Source organism: Trematomus bernacchii, unplaced genomic scaffold (assembly GCF_902827165.1).
Source record: "Trematomus bernacchii unplaced genomic scaffold, fTreBer1.1, whole genome shotgun sequence".
Classification (NCBI taxonomy): domain Eukaryota; kingdom Metazoa; phylum Chordata; class Actinopteri; order Perciformes; family Nototheniidae; genus Trematomus; species Trematomus bernacchii.
In genome coordinates, this window is record NW_022987720.1 from 4,869,049 (window position 1) to 4,892,156 (window position 23,108).

General features: G+C 40.2%; 1 protein-coding gene across 4 annotated transcripts in view; it reads right to left on the bottom strand.

Moving 5' to 3' along the window:
- The window catches only part of utrn (utrophin), a 173,867-nt gene extending 151,850 nt beyond the window's left edge, over nucleotides 1-22,017 (bottom strand). For 2 of the 4 annotated variants that reach the window (XM_034143473.1, XM_034143471.1), the window contains exons 1-4: nucleotides 12,530-12,696; nucleotides 3,507-3,568; nucleotides 1,794-1,886; nucleotides 639-716 (exon numbers count right to left, since the gene is read on the bottom strand). In XM_034143473.1, coding sequence (XP_033999364.1) covers nucleotides 639-716; nucleotides 1,794-1,886; nucleotides 3,507-3,568; nucleotides 12,530-12,611 — 315 coding nt within the window. In that variant the 5' untranslated portion in view covers nucleotides 12,612-12,696. Of the gene's footprint in view, nucleotides 1-638; nucleotides 717-1,793; nucleotides 1,887-3,506; nucleotides 3,569-11,093; nucleotides 11,278-12,529; nucleotides 12,697-19,577; nucleotides 19,701-21,609 lie in introns of those variants that run through there. The other 2 variants (XM_034143472.1, XM_034143474.1) reach the window with 2 other exon arrangements.
- Between the last annotated feature and the right edge of the window lie 1,091 nt (nucleotides 22,018-23,108).

Consider the following 23,108-nt stretch of genomic DNA (forward strand, 5'->3'; position numbering starts at 1 on the left):
TATACTCTTATTTTCAAACACTATTTTCTCCAGGCAGCAGACTTTAAAAGGCTTGTGGGAACTCTGGCTTTCAGTGCCAGCTGGGGTTGAGAGAAACCAGCAGGGGTTGCATTCAAACTCCAGCTTTGCCAACTTCCAGTGAGCATGCCCTGCAATTTAGCTCACACTGCTTGGGTCAAGGCATTAAGTAACCAACCATTGTACACATGAGGAGGGCTGAGGGAGTGATGGAGGGAGACGGACAAAGAAATATACTGAACTCAATATAGACACATTCAGAGAACATGCAGTCTTGTATAGTTGCAGAGAGTGTTATTGGGTTTGAATAACGCAGGAGCAGTCTTGGCTAGAAATGGACAAACCTCGGGTAGTGTGAGACAATGTCAAATGTAGCATAGCCAACATGTGTGTGGGTTTTACCTCAACATAACACAATAGCAGCTAAGGTTACAGTTCATTATGGTTCCCTCTTTCTGACGGTGCTGTGCTGTGCTGTAATATGCAGCGAAAATGAAACCCTGCAACCTCTTCCACCTTAATGAAACACTGATGTACATGATTTGGTTGAAAGCACATGCTAAACAACAGCTGATGTGACAAAACCAGAGAAAAAACTGCAGAGAACACCAGATACTCACATTATTTTGATTCAGGACTTGAAGTACTTTGTTCACATTGTTGAGAGCATGCACTCTGGTGGAGCCTCTCTCTTTGGTCTGAGGAACAGGAAACACAAATCAGGTGACGACATGTTCAGTGTTTATTAGCCAATCATTATGCCGCAGAAAACTTTGGTAGTTCAAAAAAAATCATCAGAGATACATTTTAGAGAATTGAGTCTATGAAACATGTATTTACAATCATTCCGACTGATGCAGTAAATGTGGATGTGAGGCATTGCTGCACAGAGAAAAGGAATGCCATCACTCAGCAACGAGTTTCTCTCCATACATTCATCACACTCGTTACCCTATCAGCAGTGTCCACAGGCCAACTTATGGAAAGAATGGAAGGATGGATCGCTGCCAACTGCAAATCCTTTTTAAGTCTTCACATACCTCAACCACCCATTAGCACCCCATTATATAATTAGTATTCGGGTATCAGTGTGTGTGCGTGCGTGTGTATGCGTGTGTACTGTCACTGTGTGTATGGATGCAGGTGCTAGAAAGCAGATATGCTGTTGAAGGGCACAGTGAGGTGACACTGATAAAAAAATAAGGAACACCAAAAAACAGAAGGGTGTCTTTATAAGATAGTGGTTGTTCAGTGAAGACATGTATACTTTACGATGTAATATGAATAAGTGATGTAATTGTTTTTCTCCTTTTCTTTACAAGCGTTTTTGTTATTATGTTAAATTCTCCTTCTAATAAGTTGTTAACTGTGAGCTTGAATGCTAATAACTCAAATGAATCTTTGTTAAGCAACATCTTTTGGAGGAATATCTGAATTGTCTTGATAAGATAAAAAACATTTGGAAAATCCAGCAAACTTGACACTTCTATAATTGATGAAGTGTGAGATGTAATGTGTTCGCAAAAACATCTGTTCCTAATTTAGCCGTTTCTATTCCAGCATCAAGCTAAATATATAAATCTGGCTTTAATGTTAACATTAGATTCAACTTTCGAGTTTATGTTTGAGTTTTTATTCCACAGCTCAAGTTGAACCAGTAGTGAAGCAAAAATGATATAAAAATGTGAGCGTTAAATTAAGTAATTCCTTTTTTGTTTGTTATTGTTTGACACAAAGGTCTGTTAATCTTGATACACACACACACACACACTCACCAGTACAGAGTCAGTGAGACTCTCCAGGAGGTCCAGCAGCTTCCTCCCATCCTTCAGGTCGGAGAACATGTCTTTGATGGGCGTCTTCCCCGTCTGATGACAAGAAATAATCAGAATAATCAGAATACAGCAAAGACACCAAGAATGAGAGCTGCAGCTCAAAAATATTAATCAAGATATTGTTACATTAAACAAAACATAAACAATCCAAACACGTACACAACTACAATTGTAGTTCAGAGTTAGAATTGTATAGGGCTGAACGATTAATTCTTTTTTTTTTACATTTTTTTTTTTTTTTTTGTGTCAGTCATCCACACCAATCAGAAGTGCTGTGCTCCACATGTACCAGCCATTGTTAACCAATCAGAAGTGGCCCATGATAGAAGGTGATAGACAGATTGATCCAATCACCTGCCAAGTATTTTTGAAAGTGCCTGCCCTTTGGCTTCCAATGGAGCTTTCCTAGATGGTTTGGTGAAACAAACCATCTGAGTCAGGTTAGTAATGCTCCATCACATGTTTTACATCTATTACAGGGTGAATTTTAAACTGAAGCTTGACTTTAAAAGCAACCCAACGGAAGTTTCATGTAAGTTTAGTTATTTCACTCGTAGCTCGGGCTGCGGGGGTGCGAGAGACGGGAGCACGTTGATGCACCCTTCCTAGCCGGAGATATGGCCGCATTTTACAATAAACTTCCGTTGGGTCGCTTAAAAACAAATATCGCAAATCGAATCGCAATATTTGTCAGAAAAATCGCAATTAGATTTTTTCCCAAAATCGTGCAGCCCTATATCTAAGAAGTAAAAAACTCTTAAGACTTAAATTGCTTGATCGCTTAAAGGTCCCCTATTATACTGTTTTTCATCAATATATCATAGGTCTCAGTTTTATACAAAACATGTCTCTGAAGTGTTTGGCTCCGAATACCAAACGGATCACCCATTGTAGCATCCCATAATCCCCTCTGTTTCAGCCCTGTTTCAAAAGTGCTGATTCTGTGTCTGTTACTTTAGATGAAAATAAGGAGCCACTCCCCACGCCCCTCAGAGATATTTGGTTCAAAAGAACACAATGGTGCTCTAGGAGGGGATTCAGATGATAAGGTGGGCGGGAGTTACCTTGGTTGGTGATTGGCTAATGGTTACACAAGCCAAAAAATCGTTATGACATCATAAAGTGGCCAAAATCTGATCAGCTCATTTTCAGACAGGTTTTTATATAAATGGATCAGGACAAAAAGTGAGCGAATCTTTTTTCCTGAAACTTTCAGAATCTCTTTACACAGAGGGGACACATGTTTATGCATAAAATACATGAAAAAGTGGATTTTGCACAATAGGTCCCCTTTAAATACAATTTACTAGAATCTACTGTAAATAAAAAAGACTAACCTGGGGCGTTCAACAACACAATGCAAATCATAAACATGAAACATGATGCAGGTATTTAACTGAAGCTATATTTTCAGTGCAGAACTTAACAACTGCTGTGAGTGCCATAAACATTCAGCACTTGGAAACCATCGAAAGCAGAAAAAAGAAGACAGAGTGAAACTAAGAGCATATCAGAGGTCCAAAGATTATGTTGAGTGAAACTGATGAGTGCAAATATTTAAACAAGACAAGTTTGCTAAATCAACCTAGAATATTTAACACAAAAGAACAGGAGCACACATGTAAAGCCATCAGCACTCTGAAGGAATGTTACCTTTGACAACTGTGCATTTATCCATTTGGTGAATGTTTTCGTCTGTACTGCGTCGTGCTCATCTGCAAAACATAAAGAAGAACGGTTGTTACAAAGGTGAACAGAAGTATAAAAAATGTAACATTATCAGTATGTAGAATCAGAATCAGAATCAGGTTTATTGCCAGGTAGGTTCGCACATACTAGGAATTTGACTTGATGTCATGGTGCATACATAAAATATAAAAAACAAGAAATCTAATATAAAACACAAAATCTTAGGGTCAGTCTTATGATGACAGCATAGAACATTGTGATCACTCAAAGTCCATTTCTACTTGCTTATTTCAGGAAACCACTGGCTAAATGTATTCTCAAAATAGCATGCTGGTTAATTGTAGCCGGAGGCATCAAGGCTTAAAAGCATCATGATCAATGTGGATGAAACATCACAAAATTACAGCGAGAAAATGCAGGCAAGAGGGCTATTTGGATAATGTGTACAAAATGTCAAAAGGTGTGCTGCGTCGGTGAAGCTAACACGCCACGTTATTATAGAACAGCCCATTGTGCACCTGTGCACACGCCTTTGCCCGTTTATAATGTTCCCCTGGTCTCTGAATCCAATCGTACAAATATTTCACATTCTCTTCCCGCTTGACTCCCTCCCTGCTCCTTCTTTATTCTCTCCAGCGAGGCTCTCCTATAAAGCTTCATTGTGTTTCAGGCAGAGGGTCAGCTGCTTTGATGTGCCTGGGCGATAGCTGGCTACTGTAATGGATCAGAGGAGCTCCGACAAAGCCTTCAACTTGTCTTGGGAAATGATGTTTCTACTTTATCCCACATGTAAAAGACTATGGAGAACAGTTATTTTCAATTAAAATGTCTATAGTTATATCTTTACAATTATTGTTTTATTGTGACGTAACATGGAAAACTGGACATATTCATATTAATCTTTTACCATCATAAGGAAGATTACATTTGGGGACACAAACTGTAAGTAGAAATAATTGTATATAAAGAAATAAGCCTCTGCAGACAGACAGTGATGAATCAAAAAGTGGAAAATCTGATTCCATGTTATAAGATTATCAAAATGAATCAATAGCATCTTTGAATAGCGGCAGTTTAGGGAACTTGTAAAGCAGGTAAAAGCTTCTAAGGGTTGAGGATTCAATTATTTTTAACATCCCATAATTCCTTTGTTTCGTTTTACTCTACAGACAAAAAAGCTCAAATTCAATCAGTACCAGGCCGTACTTATCTTATTGAGCTGACTGGTAAACAATATACATTTCAAACTTTAACATTTTCTGTTGAGCTCCATTCATTCAACTGGTGACTGCCTGGTGCAGGTGTGTCACACAATAGATGCATTTTAATGTTGAGATAGTTGTTGTTTTGAGTTGCAAATACAGTTGCAGCCTTATGCTACAAAGTAAAGTGATCCAAGTGAGTTTTTTGCAGCAAGAAAGATTTATACAGATTTAGAATTCGGAAAAAGGACCAATTTTGTCCAATAATTTCTACCGCTTCCCTGAGTATAGGTATTGAAATCAGTACTGGGATTGAAAAAAAACAAAAATGTGATATTTATTGTTTGACAATTAATTGACAATATCGCAATATGAATTATGAAAATAAGCACTGAAATGAAGCACATGTTTAGAGTCCATGGAAAGAATGAATCTTGTACATTGACATTGTAATCGACAATCACATGACGTGTTGGATCGTCAAACCAAAATCATTACAGAGACAAAATGTCATCCCTTAACAAAGTTCAGCAGCGGTATGAAGTTTAGCAGCCAAATACAAGACAACAGATTCTTCAATAGAATTTCACAGAAATGTACGCCTGAGGGAACGTTTGTAATCCGTCAACAAAAAAAACCTGCTCCTCAGATACAGATCAGCACTTTAGCCTGCCATGTTCTGTAAGTTAAGGTTGTGTTTAGTTTCTTTCTTTCTCATGAGCCCTTCCTGAACTTTAACCTCCTAAATAACCAGTTCATTAAGTTGTCAGTCTTTTCTCAAAACTGTACACCCGAGGGATCGGGTCAAAAAATTAATTAAATTCGGATCTGCTTCTAGCACCGTGACAGAAGTCCAAGACTGTAATAAAGGGGTAGAGAAGTGGTGAAAATGAATGTGTATATGAACGTAAAACTGCCACTGTCATTCAACTAACCTCTGTGTAAAGCACCATGAACTGAACAAAAGGTCAAAGGTTACGATCACCAGGCCCAGCAGTCGTCTGCCTTTTTGTTTGGGGTGTGTGGAGTGTGTGTGTGTGTGCACAGCCGCTGGCTAGGTGAGAAGGGGCAGAAAAACAAAAATGTTCTGCAGAGAGGCCAGAGGTGGGGGTGAGAGAGGTGAAGAGGTGAGAGGGTGAGATAAAACCTGTTGGAAGAGAGAATACCTTTTGGAACTATGAAGGGTGTACGTATAGATAGAAACATTATTTGTTTCATTATCGGTTCATCTGACTATTCATTCCTGGATTAAACATTTGGTATATAAAGAATGTCAGGAAATATATGTGAGGTCTAAAAATGTCTATTTTAGTCTAAATCTCAAAGATATCAGATTAACATGATATACAAATTAGAAGCAGGAAATCTCCACATGAGGCTGAAACTGCATTTTCCGCACTTTTTGGATGAAAAATTAATAGTTGGGGATAATTTTGCTGTTGATCGACTTTTCAATTAGTGAACTAAATAATGTGCCAGCTCTTATAGAGAGTAGTGTGTGCTATAAAGATTGTAAAGGCCCTTTAAGGGAAATGTGTAATCTGGGGCAATACAAGTAAACGTTAGGATATCCATCAATATGTATAAATGTAGAACGATGTGTTTGAAGTAGGGATGGGAATTTGAAAGCAAATGTATATTCAAATATTCGACCCCCAAAAAAACGGTTAACCGATTAACCGAAATTAATTTAGAAAAATAAATAAATAAATACATGTTCAAATAAGTATAGAAACCAAGTCGAATTTGTCAAATGTATTGAACTGGTGATCACAGTTTGAACAGTTGACAGCTATAGGCCTACAGCTTTCATGCTTAAAACATAACTTGGTTTTTAAATGAAAGAGGGATCATACACGAACAACATAACGGGTTAGGGTAACGTAACCCTATCACAACAGAGATCAACAACCTATAACAGGGCCTATGCACAGAATGCAGCTATTCAATACTCATTCTTGTTTAAGAATATGAGCATGTCTACTCGGGGGAGAGGCGGGTGCGGAGGCGATTCACAATCAGGCCAGCTGTAGAGAAGACCCTCTCAGCTGGAATTTGGGCATAAGATGAGGTTTGAGTCTGCGTGATCTGCGTGTAGGGAGGGGCAGCCGCCATATCATTAGCTAGAACTAGCTAGATCTGATGGATTTGGACATAAACGCGAGTGAAGTATAACCGGACGCGAGAGAGAGAGATCAGCACCTGCAGCTCTGCCCGCTGTGAGGGACCGGTGAGCGGAGCAAAACACACCTTTAGACCCAACACATGTAGCTATGGCACTGTCGTATACATTGAATTATTCCATTTGATCATATGTAATCAACTTAGGCACCCCTCCCAAAAAAAAAAAAAGAACAAAAAAATAAATTACAATAAGAATATTCATAACTCATATTCGAATACCTGAATAATTTTGAATATTCGAATATTCGATTAATCGTTCCCATCCCTAGTTTGAAGTATACTGAAAAATCTATTTGTGCCATTCACAGTAGGAATTTGAAAAATATATTTTTGAAGTCATCTTAATGCTCCAGCAATGCCATAAAGACCAGACAATAAGTTTACTAGGGGTAGGAACACATTTTTTGGAGGGTTATTTCTGGGGAAAGAGACAAGTGGAAGGAAGAGAGGTGGGGACAAAGGCAGGAGATGCTTCCTAAACTGGTATTGCACTGTGTCCTCTTCCCTGCGCTATTGTTTTTAAAGTGCTTTGAACTGTAAAAGGCCCCCCTGAGAGTATGTTGACCTATTTATCCACATAAATCTCAAGCAGCAACAATAACACCTGAAGGTTTCTTTCTCAAGAGGTGAAGAAGACAAAGAGGTGAGGGCCTAAAGGAGGTGATGAATGAAGAAGATGATGGAGAAAAGGATACAGGGGACAAAGAAGGAGACAGACGACAGCATGATTGACAGAGGGTAGCGGACATAACAGGAGGCCCAGTAACTGATGGAGATCAATCACAGAGAGAAACGTACAGGTGGAATGGTTCAACATGTCCTGACAGACAAAGAGAGAGGAAGAACGAAGACAGGCAGACCAGAAGCAGGACAGGTACAGTACAGGCATGCTTTCAACACTATATCCATTTTCCTTTTATAAAAGGCTCCATGTGGAGGCCTCCTGTCTTTACAGCATTATCAGCACCTTGAGGAGGCCCCCGAGGCCCCTGAGGAGGAGAGGGTCCCTGTGGGCTCAGGTCTCCTGAGCTCTGCACCTTACCACTTTGGCAGTACAATACACCCGATTCATACACACTGCTCCTCCTCAATCTGTCTGCTGCTCCTACTCACCACAGCACAGGAATGTCTTACTGCAGGAGTGATCAAAGCAGCGACAGGAGAGTGTGTGTTTGTGCAAGTTTGTGTGTGTGTGAGAGTCGAAGAGACAAAACATACCCTTACCAAAGGGAGTCTGTATATACATCATTAACACACCATTACATGATACGACCACTCGTGTCTCTTTGCTTACAACTATTTACATCTGTAGTGTACACACAAGTACTTCAGCCAGGGATGTTAGACATGCCACTTACACAGTGACATTTATATGATAGGGGGACTAACAAATGCTCCTACAGTGGGCAAACTGTGAAATCAGCTGTGGTCCTGAATGTATGTCTGTCCGCCTGGCAAGTAGTTGTTATTCACGGAGACCTGACCTGAAGCACTTTAAACTTCAAGACGATGGGGTAACAGGGTCCAGCTTTACACAAACTAAATGTATTTAGTGTGCAGAACCTGTAAGTTAAGGTCTAAGAGGATGTGCAGGGACCAAGAAACACCCACTACTAGAGTCATTCGTAATCTTCAAACTACATTAGATGAGTTCTTTTACAAAATCACAACCCTTCTGATGAACCGTCGTTTCAAAGAGAGGCTGGTCATTTGGCTTTCTTGTGTCAAGGTATGCAAACAAAGAAAGGTATACACACAAGCGGTTTCCTAGAACTATGCAAAGCAAGTCTTGATCTAGTACCTTTAGGATTCTTTGTCTGCTGTGTGCAGCTCAAGATGACACACTAGAACATTCCTGGCTGTTTCATTTATCATGTATTCCACTACTGCTGCTTGCCTGCCAATATATATTCTTGCCCCGGTATTTGTTAGAACCAAATCGACGTAACACTAGAGGCATTGAACAAAGCCAATAGTTTAGATAAATAAACTCCCTTCCGGTAATGTTCATTATTACTGAGGAAATACTATTGAAAGGTTATCAGGACTGGCAACAATCTAGTAAAGCTTTGACTGTAAACCAGTCTTTAGGGGTCTCTTTGTCATATTATAAAGATAACTATCCGTACAGTAAGTTCAAGTGAACAAACTGCCTACAGTGAAACAAGAAAGTTACAGGATCATTTGTTTGCAGAGCACATGCTCAACCCCTGTCCAAAAATCCTGTATAATCAATCATTCATTCATAACTGAACCAAACACACTCACGTAAATTAGAGTTAGCACTGTGATGCAGAGTAAGTGTTTCTCTTCCTCAGCAGCCAAACAGGAAGTACTGCTTACATCAGTAATAGTAATCCCACTGGTGTCATTGATCTGTACACACATGCACACACTCACCACGTGAGTATTGTGCAGGTTTCCCTTCATAACAAAAATATGAATTCTCTCCAGTCTGCTGCACTTTCTGTTAACACTTAAGACTTTGTTAAAAAAAAGATTAAACTTTCTTCAAAACCATAAAAGAAAGTGTATTTTTCTATAATATGACCATGATCTATCCAACTGCCCGGCTGTACTTAAACCCTTGACCCAGTGTTGACCAACATTAAATAAACAAGACTGAAAAATGACCTGCAAGCAAACCTCTGAACATGATGTAACCTGGCAAGATAAAAGTCACAGACACCCATGTTCCTCTAGCAGCCAGCTGGGAACACACAGCAGATGCATAAAGTACACACACTCCAGTCTATTAGTGTAGCCCTCTCTCTCACAGGTGGAGAGCCTGTGACCACACAGCAGGGAGAAGGGGACACACGGTGGGAGGCACTGAGGTGAAAATCAAACAAACCATCAGGGTTTCCACGGCAGCATCACACAGTAAACATGAGGGCTCAGAGCTTAGACAAATAGATATTTACTAAATTAAGCTGAGCAGCAATTACCTTTAGCCAAGTTATATTTAACAGCTAACTCTTCTAGATTTTCCCAATCATTGTTTTGCCAAAGCTTTTAAACTGCATGCTTGGCCAGTGAATGGATAACCGAATTGCCTTACATTTAGCCAGGTCTGACGATTAGTGAGTGAAAGTTTAAGTGCCAGAAAAACCTCTGGGTGTGTGTTCAGAAGTAGTCACGGTACTCAAAGTCACTGCAACACAAATAAACTTTTTCATGCACGCTTCACTTAGATCATTGGTAGTGAAAAATTAAAGAAGGCGTATTATTTCTTGGCTATGAAACAACATTTATGCAGAGATTGCACTCATAAAAAAGTTTCCCAGCGTGAACTTCACCTTGATGGGAGTTTGGAAGGAAGATCAGCTGTTGGCTGTCTTGTCTTTCAGCACCACCCACAGCCTATTGGAGGACACTAATTCTCACACACTGTACAACAATCACACTGTTTGGCCTTCAAGCCAACCAACCATTGTCCATCACTCAACTTAAAATCCCTCCTTAAATGTGCACACAAACAAGTGCACGTAAAACTCAATCTCTTTACAGTTTGATGGCAGACATGTGTTTTATTTTGACTGTGAAGGTTGACAGGAATGCATAGTATTCCTATAATTTCCCCATGCATTCCTCCCCCCTCCCTTCAGCGGTCACTTGTCTAAGCTTGTCCCAGCCAGCACAGCGTTGTTGACACTCTTCCCTCGCTAAGATCTGGGAATTTGTAATGAGAACACTTTGAACGTCCAGAAAGATTAGCCCATATCCCCATTTAGCAGCCTGAAAAACACCTCTGTGGTGCATGCATTGGTGTAATTACGGGTTAGACAGGATAGGTGAGGAGGTGAGGGGTCATGGAATGTATTGAAGTTAGAGCAGGGTGAGGAGCAGTAAGCTAACCACACGTATAACAAGTGGCTTGTAAAATGATTAATGGATGCTTCGGGGAAGATTAAACTTTAGAATTTCAAAAAAGCATGTTTAACATTAAGTCGAAACTTCTGAGAAAATACTCCATAAAAAATGTTTTGGGTTTCATAACATGATCTAATTGGTTCAAAGCTTGCACCATTCTTCATCAGATTGAGAACAAATCGTTGAATCTATATATGATTTGTCCCCATGTCTCCAGACTGAGTCCACCACACTTAACTGCCCCACCTGTAGCCACCAAGCCATGTGTCATACACCTGTCAAAAGTTCCTACCTCTGAGTTGTAGCCCATACTCTGCCATATTTTTAACATAAGCCGCAACAATCCGGAACCAGGAAGCAGCAAAAGCAACAAACAAAAAAGTAGATAGTCCAAGATTATCAGCACAAAACAGAGTTTGACATTCCTGCCTGCCTCTCCTCCTCTGCCTCTGTTGCTCCTTGACCAGCGAGGGAGGAATAGATCAGAGGAATGCTGCAGCAAAGAGAGAGGGGAGGGAAAGAGGTACCCTGCCAATGGAAGGAAAACAGATTGGGGGCAGAGCAGAACAGGACAGGGCAGGCCTAGTGTGGGGAGTCATAATGCATCGTGGGATAGGGGGATGAACACAGGTAAACACACTGTTCGTTACCATTCCTGCGTGCTATAGGGCAGAGTGCATCATGTGCCGTGACACGATGGGAAAAAGAGACAAAGAAGATTTCACCCAGAGATCACGCACAAACGCAGACACAACACAAGACTGTTGTGGATGTGATGTGGGTAGGGGGAGAGGCTTTCACTTTCTGATCTGCATATGCTGGAAATCTACCGGACTCCAAGTTTGGGAAACAACGGCCGCCAGCCAACATCAGATCCAATCCCACATGAATCAGGATTATCCTTACATGGAGATGTTTCACCTTGTGCGCTGTTGCAGCAACACAAAACACAGAATGTGAGCTCAGATATGGGGTCATAAAACACTGCAGGGATTTTAAAAGCTGTCACAGTTCGAGAAAGAAACCCAACAATGGAGAGATTCACCATAAAAAAAGTTGCCTTAGGTGAACAGTGAACAGTTCAATTATATGGAAAAAGAGCATTTTTGAAAAGATATATATAAATAGAAAAAGGATATAGGATGCAAACGGGATCAATTGATTTAAAATACAAAAACTATGCAGTGTGAGAAAATGGGACCATAGTCTTATGACCGAAACAATAACCTGTATTTAACTTTTTGCATCTTAAGAGGAACCAATGTTTTAGTAAATATATCTAGAAATGAGAAATGAGACCTTTCATTCAACATCAAAAACATAACCCAATAGCTGTGGTTGACAAGCAGGATGCAGGTTATGTTGTTAAAAAGATCCATCATATGAAACTACAAAATATATGAAGATTGAGTGGTGAACACACACAATATAATATGTGTTTGTATAGCAACAAGAAGAATACAAATAATAATAAAACTGTCACTAAATAAAAGTGCTGTCATATCAAAATCAGTGACAATCATCTGCTTCTATGTTCAGATTAGTTTCGGAGTTACCGTAGTAAACCAGAGCCATATTGGGACATTCGGTCAGACCTTTCGACTTCTGAAAAAAGAGAAATTGGCTCATCACTGTGTAAGATTAGTGCAAACACAGCATAGTTTCCTGTAATGAATCATTGTTACACTTCTCCACAGATACACTACAGATGTGCTCTCATGCACTCACCTAGATCAAGACTTTTTTCAGGCTTCCCTTTCCTCTTGAAAAAGTTACGCTTTCTCCACGACATCCACTTACTCAAATTCATTATGGAATGCAGGTATTTTTACAACACAAAAAGAGAGAAAAAGAGCGAGAAAGAAAGAAAAACAAATCCGGAACAGGAAGTGTTGGTGGGTGGGTGAGACACAGAGAAAAGAGAAAGAGGAAGTAGAGGTGCAAGATCACTTATTGAGTACCCTGGGTTTGTTTATCTGGGGTGCTGGGCGGCGCTGTCAGATTTGACATCACACACATGCTCCCACACACTCAACAGGAGGGGGAGACAAGTGAGTGACAAGAGCAGGGACTTCTTCAGGGTGTCATTTAAAAAGGTTAGTGACAGGTGACGTAGAGGTGAGTGGGCCATATGTATTGCTGCTAGTGACAGCTGAATCTCCCCTGGAAACACAAAGAACTGACCGGGACAACATTTCTCATTCTCCCAACTAGCAGGGAGCGGCGGTAGATAAACATCATCTAAGGTGACCTAAACCCTTAAACGCACCCTGGGCCACGGCAGCCACTTCCTTTGCGACTATTTACATGAAAGTGAAACCTTTGACAATCAAACAAAAAAAATTACTCCGAAAAAATGCAAGTCGCAAGGGGCAAGACTGAGGCTTTGCTGCTGACATTTAAAGCAAGTCTAAGAGCCAGCGTAGTGGAACAGGGCAAAGGCCTGAGTCCATTTGCTCATTGACATATTTAGTCCATGAGGGGCAACTGAACAAACAACTGTATTCCCACAGAGAGGGTATATGGCGAGAGAAGAGAGAAGAGAGTAGAGGGGAAAGGGGGAGGGAAACAATTGAGAAAGTTAAGTTTCCTGTGGTTTTGTTTTCCCTTTATCCTTTTCTTTACTGAGAGGAAGTAAAGGAGGAATACCAACCCGGACCACTCGTGACCAACTTCCAGAGTCTGATTGTGTTAAATCTACTTCCCTCCCTGGAGACTTGCAGCAGCAGCTGGTGTGCTGGTCACAACTCAGAGGAGTGTCTTTGGTGGGGTGAGGCTGGACTTGGCAGTGACTGAAGGAATCAGAGAGCAGAGGGGACTTTCCACGCACTGAGCTGCATCAGTCATGAAGCCAGAGACAGGCGTCCTCTTCTGTCATCCCATCCTCACACAACACTCCAGGAGCATCCGTCAGCAAGATGCTTGAATGAAGCCATGCTAGTGTGCTTATGCACTGGCATTAACATATCTGTGTTTGTGTCTCACACAAATACACACAACATTTGTTAATGGTATTATGTGATATCAAAATCCCTGGTGCGACTACTGGTTAAAAAACAACAACTATGAAGTCATATATTTTCATTTTGGCCCCAAGTGTGCAGCCCTACTTAATGATAAATGTCCCTATGATTATTATCTCAAAACACAGCAGTTTACAGGACCACAAAATGCAGGATATTACTGCTGCTTTAATGTGTTTTAGGATGAATTTTCCCATTAAAAGATCTTTCCAGAAGTGGTTCCCACACACAAGAGTATATGCATACAGAGCAGATGAGTCAGTGGTCCTACCAAAATTGAAGAGAAAGAAATGGAAAAAGCAGATCTCCCTCATTTCCACAGGCCTCCACCCTTGGAAAAAGTAGATTCCCATGTCTAAAAAAAAAATGTTCAATCTCCTTGTAGAGGTGCATTACAAGTACAGTAGCCAGAATGTCTTTGACTGTCCCTGTTCTACAGTAGGTCTCTCCCAGTCTGTCCTGTCTATCTCTACCGACCACTCTATGCAACATTGGAAAAACACAAAAATAACAGTTTGTAAAAGATCAGAAATGTTCTAGGTAGAAAAAAAACACAACTGAAGAGTTTTTGGTATCGGCACAACTTTAACACAGTATAAAAAAAAACGTTGCACTCGGCTGTTTTAGCCCCATACGCAGTAAAACAAGTGAGACAAACTTGTTAACTGCCTAAGGTAAAAAAAACTAACTTTAGCACTATTGAAAAAAAGCATTGAGATGGAGGAATTAAATTCCTTCAAGCTATTTACTCAGAAGAGAAATACCGCTGTAGCTTTAAAGGGTTAATTTAAACTCTCTCTGGGCCTCAGCCTGTTTTTTTGTTTTAGTAAATCCTGTCATGCGAGGGGTCAGAAGGTAGATTGGGCAACGTGGCTTTGTAGCCCTAATGAGCTGGGGGAAAGGGGGAAAGGGGGCAGAGTGGGGGATTTAAACTGGAAGGGCTTGCTTTGGAAAAGGGAGATTCACAACAAGAGGAGACTAATTCATATGTGTTTGACAACCACAAGAACATCCAACACTGATCATTTTCTTGCCATTTACAGCCTTCTCTAGAAGAGTTTTAAATGTCATCTGGCCTGGGCGGGGTGTCTAAATGCTGCTGCTGCACACACACATTCACAAGGACCAAAGAGGCAGCGTCCCACAGACAGCCACACCCAGGGGAGATGTTTTGGCCAGTGCTCATATTCCTACATTTCCAGCCAGGATTTGGTAGAGATTGTTTCCTCCCACTTCCCATGCAGCCAGATGCAGTTAACAGCAGAGAGACAAACACACTTGAGTCTATATATATTGCTGTGAAGACTCATCCAGCTGCATTCCCTGAGGACAGTGTGCATCCTCAAAGTAAAAAAAAAGCTCATGAGAACCCTCGCTGACCGTAGACCCATACAAGAAAGTGAAGCTCAAACACCAGAGGCAATGAAGAAAACAAATTCAGGTCGTGACATCCCAGAATGAAGGGGCGGCCGCAGTGAAAGCTCCTTTGTTTTGATTTGTGTTCAATGCTACCCACACATGCAGATGCACACCCATCATTATGAATTTGCATAACACTGCATTCCATTGCAATAACTGACAGCTAACAAGTTTTCACTGTCATGGCTACATGGTAATTATCGCTTCAGATAACTTTAATGTTTTATTCATTCTTGATGAGCATACAGTCTGTTTCCAAACATGCACTCACACACCAGCTGGAACTTTTCAAAGCGGTCGGTCCACCCTGCTAGCAGCGGCCAAAGCTAGAATTAAGGATCCATGACGTGTATCTGAGCTAGTTTGGTGACAATTCTTCAGAGAATTGTAGCTACACCCTCCACACCCTCTGTATGGTGACAATCCCATTCTTGTTCTCTTGTAAGATACAACAATATGTCATGTAATAGTACAGCATGTCACACCCAAGTAAATGGCCCTCTGTATGAACCTGACGTGACACTTGGTTTATTACACAGAACCTAAATAATGGTCAATCAAACCAGTCGGGAAAGCTTTCAGTTCATACTTTGACCTTCTTTCAATGAAGAAATACTATTCAGTTTGGATAAAACCGATGCTATTGGATGCAACCCATTGAGGTTTTAAACAAACTGTTGTGGCGTCACAGACACCTCAACCAAGTCCATATCTAATAGCAGCTCATCACGGGATGCTGATTGGTCTGTAGCATTCTGTAGCAGTGTGATTTGGACACAAAGGTACTGCTTGAAGCCTGACAATATGGATTTTTTAATCATCTTGTGTTCCCGCATTTTTTATTATTTGCAAGAATCCAGCTAATCTGTGTTTAGCTCAACATGAAAAATCCAGAATGTAACAGATTCAACAAAGAAAACCCAAGTTCAAAGCTGTATAAACTCATGCCACTAAATTTAAAGTATGCGTTTGGGGACTGATGCCGTTTGTCTTACATTATCAAATGCACAGATGCACAGTGAATAACAGGAGAGAGTATTGATTGATGGGAAGAAAGCGTATAAAAATCAATAGAGGGAAAAAAAGACAGAGAAGACAAAAGACCACTCAGGTAATCAGAGATGTATTGGTCTGCACACTGGATTGGGTAGGGGGAGGGGAAGGGCTAGCAGGATAGGTAGATAAGGCTTCAGGGTGTTAAAGGGAAGCCAACCAGGACTTCGTAAAAGTAACTACTCCTTAACATCTGTTTGAGCGCTTTGAGAACTGTTGTGCCATGAGGCGAACAACACACATCTGGTTCTCAACAGAGTTCAGCCTTGTAGGTCAACTTCAGGGCAGCAAGTAATGATACGTTTCATTCCAGATTGTCTACCCATCGGTTCCAAAAGTTCAAGGTGATAACTTCTAATTGCTTGTTTAAAGATGAACTGAAAATGAAAAAGAAAGTTATTATTATTTGATAAATAAACTGTTATAATCAAATAGTTTTCTGTCTATCGACTAATTTCTTCAACACTGGACAGTCCTGAAAATCTTTAAAAGTGACTTTAAGGTATTTTCAGTGACACACAAAATACTGAAATGCAACACCAACCTGGTATTGTAGCAATGAAAGCTGTACTTAAAACATTTGACCAAGAGAATAAATCTTACATGACACATGGTACATTTTGGTTGTATGTTTCAATGCTTAAACCCGTCCATCACACAATAAAGTTACGACCAAAGGAGAGTCATTTATTCCAGCGTCACACGGTTCTACAGGGTCTACCCTGCACATTTTTCTCTCTGTCGCCACTTCATTGCAGCTTGCGTAAAATCCTGACGTGCTGGAAAACATGAGCCACCGCTCAAGAGGCATGAGTGTGCATACGTGTGTGAACGGGAAGGACTGTCTGTCCTCCATCACAGGAGGCAGAGAGACAACACACAGCACTGTCGCCTCAGCACTCACCGGAGTGGTGATCTCACTGAAGTTTACATATGGGCCAAACAGCAGCTGAAATAACTAAAACAAACCTTCTATTAACCAAGTGTGTTAACTCTTTCTGGAGGATCATGACGACCGGTGTTGACAATCAGTAATGATGACAAAAAAGAGGAGTGTAAATTCTTCAACCATTCAAACATGGCAGCCGGTGGGGATCAGATGAACAAGTATGCTAATGCTCTCCTCACAAGGCTTGTCTCAGCTGTGAAAACATCCTTCCACCTGCCCACCACACACACACACACATACACAAACACACCTGCTTGTCAGTCACCTCTCAAAGCACTATTTCAGCTCCATGTAGGCTACAGTCCTCTCTCTTTCTCACCCTCTATCTCCCTGTCTCCATTTCTGACACAACAGCAGACAGACCTGGGTTTGTGAGGCTGTCACAGGATCAATTTTAACAAGCAGCCTCTATAGTCAGGGTGGAGCAATGCATATTCCACATGTGCTGGGAGAATTATGAATTGTCTTATTGTAGAGTGTGCAGCCCTGGTTTGACCTGGTTTTGTTCACATACTCTTCCCATTATGAAGTAGAACACCTCATTTCAGACATATTTCTGTCGGCTGCACACACACCAGAAAAGTCTGTTTAAAGTGAGGGTGAGAACCGATTGGGCAAAAGCTTACACAACAGCGTGCACGGCAATTTTTTGTGGGTTGATTTAGTGTACAGCTAAGCTACGTGCTTAATTTCCGCCTCTTTGCCATAAGAGAAAACATTTCCTTTGGGGTTGCTAGGGAAACCTGGATCTTTGTAATAAAAGCATTGTGGTCTGGACGTGAGCATTGTAAATTACAAACTGCATCGGCACGGAGGAATTCCTGGCCCAGGATCTGCCAGCTTCAGGGGCTGGACGGGTGTGGAAAGCTGGCATATGGATAGGACTGAATACATTTACCCACTTTTCTTATTATTACTTTTTCTATTTCGCAGTTACAGTAGAGAGAGTGAAACAGCAAGGACAGAGAGTTGGCAGGGGGACTATGAAGGGAAGTCCTACAGATCTCAACTGAAGCACATGCCACCGCTCTAAGATGCCAACATAATATGATGAATTCAGGGTACAAATTACAGTTAAAAAAAGCCAAAAGAATAACAGACCCATGACTGTCTGCCTTAAGTTGATAGCAAAAACATTCAGTTAACATAGTTTGTTCACTAATACAATAGTTGACTGATTAGAAAGGTGGAATGCAATGTAAAACGACCTGCTATCGGAGCCAGATTCACTGAACGACAATCATTCAAACCCACTAACACCTACGCTGTATCAAACAGTCAGGGAGAACAACTAATATACTACATGAAGCCATAACATAATCACTTTTTTGTTTCTTGGATGAAGTTAAAAAAAGAGCCTTTTTAGAAACATTGCTCAAAACGGATACTTTCAATTTTACATTAAGCCATTATGTATTCAAAATCCTCTATTAACTTCTTAAATGGTCACTTTCATAAAGCCTAATCAGCCTAATAAACAAGTACTTATATATGAATTTGATAAAAACAGAGTCTGGAATAAAGCTTTGTGAGTGTCAGATTTAAGTCCTGTACGAAAAGAAGACAAGAGATGACACTGTTTCATCTTTTCATGCATCCCTTTTATAAGTCACTGATCAACATTGTGTTGATCCTCATACCAACACAATGTTATGAAAAATTATAACACAAGAACAAAGTCACTTGAAGTCCCTTCCTCATCCATAGCCAGCAAGAAATTCCATCTTTCATCATAGATAGATGGTCTCACAATATCAGGTACAATTATGAGCTTGATATTTTGCTGATGTTTACAGTTTTCTCATCCAGAGCACTCCTCCTGCCAGAGCAACAACTTGTTAGTGTGTCTGTTCCTCTCTCAGAGGGTGGCGTCTACAAAAGATTAACCTATGGAATGAACCACAGAGAAAGGGATCACAGGGTGCGGCTCTTTAAACCCATCCCTGCATTCTTGTCTTCCCTTCTCTCCGCTGCCATTGGTCACCTTGACTGTTACTTTCTCTTTTTTCCTTGCAAACGTGTTACAATCAACCATCTCCTGTTTTCTTCGTGGCTTTGTTGCTTTCATTTGCTTCTCTGTCCCTTTTCCCTTGCCTCCATGGGAACAGAGGTTAACCATGCACAACAGGATTTCTGGCTCTGTCAGTGTTTCCTTTCAGTGACTGCTCTTATGCACGTACAACTAAACCTTTTTCAATATGACACAACCGGATAATCTGATAAATAATCAGACATAATTTGGTTCATGCGAGCACACTGTAGGAGAGGTGTGTCCGGTATAGAGCATCAAACATTAAACATAGCCTTGAGGTAATAAATCTCTAAAACATACCAGATCTCCACTTGATGATGTCGTTGAACTCTTCGTTGGCTCCGCCCTCTGCAGTGTCCCTGTGTGATGCCATGTCAGCCAATAAATGTAACACTTGATATAATTCCAGCCCTTGTTCTGCACCTGTAAGAAACAATAAAACGTAAGCTCCTTTCTGCTTTAATGTGACTTTAAGCAGTGGTAATACTCTTAAAAGTAGCTCTAGAGAGTGGACGTGTCATATGCATTGGAGAAAAACAGTCAAACATGGTCACATAGCACGCAGGAATGATCTGACACTTCTTAAGGAACACCGTAGGTCATTAAAACACTAACAGCTGCTTGAGACTTCACCTCCATATCCGCTGAACAATGCTGGGAAGGAAACACACTCTCGAGGCTTTAGGCTGACAATCTGGTGGTTGATTTGTGTCTCTAACAACTCCTAGTAGTGTAATTGATGCTGTAATAATGCAAAATCATAGTGTAGACTTTTTAAAGACTCAGGAACCAACTAACCAATAAACTTAGAGATGTGAAAAGCCTTTGGTCAGCCACCATTTGTTTTGCTGTGCTCATGTTGCTATGGTTGGCCGCCACAAACCATCATACACAGCTAACACTTGTCAAATCTAAAGCTTTCTTCTAATGTTGAACTTCAAGCTGAATTATAAAGTATTTCCACTAAATATGTAGTAAGATTTGATTTAAAACATAGTCAACCTATACTGTAATGATTTGCATTTAGTCATTATCTAATTTGTTAAGTTTGGGCCATGATAATGATTATTATGTAGGAAGCTAGAGCATCCTGCAAGACTGCAGACAGTTGGTAAGGTTTATCATCATGCAACCAGTGATGCGTTTCATTGGTTTATTTAAGTGTGTTTAGGTTAGTTAGTTAGTTAGTTAGTTAGTTAGGTAGTTAGGTAGTTAGGTAGTTAGGTAGTTAGGTAGTTAGTAACCTTTTTCCAGAAAAGGGAACCCTTGACTGCTTCTTGAAAGTGGTGAATCTCAAGTTATGGGCTCAAGTGATAAGTGTTTCCTTTAGGGGATTAATGAAATATTATACAATGTGGATGACTTGTCATGTGCAAATATTTGCAAATGTTCCTGTGTTTTCTATCAGTTTCATAATGACCACTATGGTGTGTGCGCGCCTAACTTTCAGAAGCTGCAAATGAAACACCATCTGTAATAATCTCCTAATGTTAAAATGTGACTAAATTAATAAGTCAGCTGTTAATGCACTTGTTTTTTTAGAGATCTGCTTAGGTGTAATGCTTGTGGTCTGTTTTAATTCAGGCTGTTATCCTTTCATTAAAAACTCAACCATGTCCACTCCTAAAATAGTTTGCTTTTACCATGAAAGGAGTGCATGTGCCTGTTTTATCAGGCAGTACTTGGTGAGTTACAGTTCTTGAGGGATGATGCAAGACCCAAAAATAACAACTGTAAGCTCAAGGAAGGGACACACACATTTGTGTAGCTGGTGTCTTTACAATTTCGGTTCCTCTCACTGGGAGAGGAGTAGTTTTGACATCAGTGGCAAACAACTGAAATGATACAACAGAGAGTTTACATTTGAAGCTGTGAACCTCAAGGGTAGTTCAGTACTTTCTAGATTGATTTCAACAAGAGCAGTGTCAATGGCTTGGCTTAATAACAATAAATTTGAAGTAACTTTGTGTATTGTGTTAACCTGACGTGATAAACACCTTCCCGACAAGACTTAACACCATGACACTGCTAAAAGAAAACACAAAAAGGAACTTGCAAATCTATTGTGGCCTTGCTGTAGTTAATATTTATCTCCAAGGTATGACTGGTATTTAGAGCTTAACTTTTCAAACTGGTTGCAATGTACACTAACAGCTAGCTATGTGTAAAGTAGGGAAGAAAGTTATTGTTTGACGTCTTTTTTTAACGTTTTAACTTTTTACAGTTCCACCGTCTGACTTCAAACTGCAAAATAACCGAGATAATGCGTTTATTCAATGACTGTTAATGTTACATGTTAACAAACATCATGGATAAAAAATCTCACACTCACCTCTGCTGTCACCAAGGAGTCAGGAGACGTGCTCCCTCACAACAAGTCCCAAACGTGTAGAGTATGGACACACAAACAATGTAAAGTGTAGTGGAAAAGTTGAACATTCGAAAACGCATATCCAATTCATTTAAGGCATTTTCAACTCAGAGAGGCACTCTTCTTAACTACCAAGCTAACTAAAATGAACCGTCCTCGAGCGCACCCAGTCTCCACAATGTGTTTTAAAAAAGCTTTCAGAGACGCCTGTTTGCACCGCAGCAAACTGCCGTAGTGTTTAAAGCACACGGCAGGCTGACTCTTGGAAACGGAGAGATGGTTATTACGTTTCACGGGTGAACGCCGCGGTACGGTGGGCTCAGGTCCCACAACTTTATTCCTGTTGCTTACTTGACTATTTCTCCCTGCCGCTAACACCGACGTCAAGCTCCAGAGTTAGCTAGACATACCGGAAAGGCTGCATTAGGTCCTTCAAAGTAAAAGAGACTGAACATACCAGCATTTAATCTTGTTTCTGATCTTCTACAAACCATTTTTTTTATTTAAAGTAGATCCTTGCTGAAAGAATAGACCAATTATGTTATTTCTTTTAAATATTCCGAATGTAATTTCATAAATAGATATTATTTAGACCTGTTTTATAGTAAAATATCATTCAGAAAATGTAGACACTATTGAATATGTGAATATTCTAGGTAAATATGTTTATAATAAATAGGAAGTCAAAAGTGTATAGCTTCCATCTATATTTAAGTCTTAAGTGTCTTTTACCTTTTAATTTATTGTGTCTGCTTACCTGGATGTTTCTCGCATTTTTCATGTAATGGTAATTCTATTGTTTATATGTAATTGTGATTTTCCATTAGTTACACAACTGTTGAGGAAATTGTGTCCTTCGTCTCTGTATATTTATAGTATTTACTATTATGTATATGTTCCTCATTTTAAATAAACTACTGTGGCGCCCAGCTAAAGATGCCCTGCTACCCCTTACATTACAACATTTCATAAATATATATGACGTGAATTATGAATTAAACATCAGTAATATATTGACATTATCTGATCTCTCAATGTGACATTAGAAAGCAAAATGTTTCGTTTCTCGCTTTTATTTTGAAGGTTTTAACCGGAACCTCATTGTTCACTCCGGGTGGGTGACGGTGGTCTTGAGGTTTTCCCTCGGGCTCTAAAAGTTTTTCCTGACGCGGAGATGGAAACATGGCGCGGTGGGCGTCACGTGACGTAACACCAGCGAAACCAGTGATTCCCACTGGGAGACACAAAACTTTACAAGTAACTTTAACTGTGGAATAAAAACTGGAATGTTTAGTAGGCCAAGGGGCGAGGCTTTCCACAACTATTTAAACAAGCCATTTACCCAATATATTTCTTACATTTATGTGTAATGTGACACAGATTACTTTAACCAAAAGAATGATGACTATAGTGCAGTGGTCGAAAAAAGGTATACAGAAATAAAAATAGCAATTTGACAC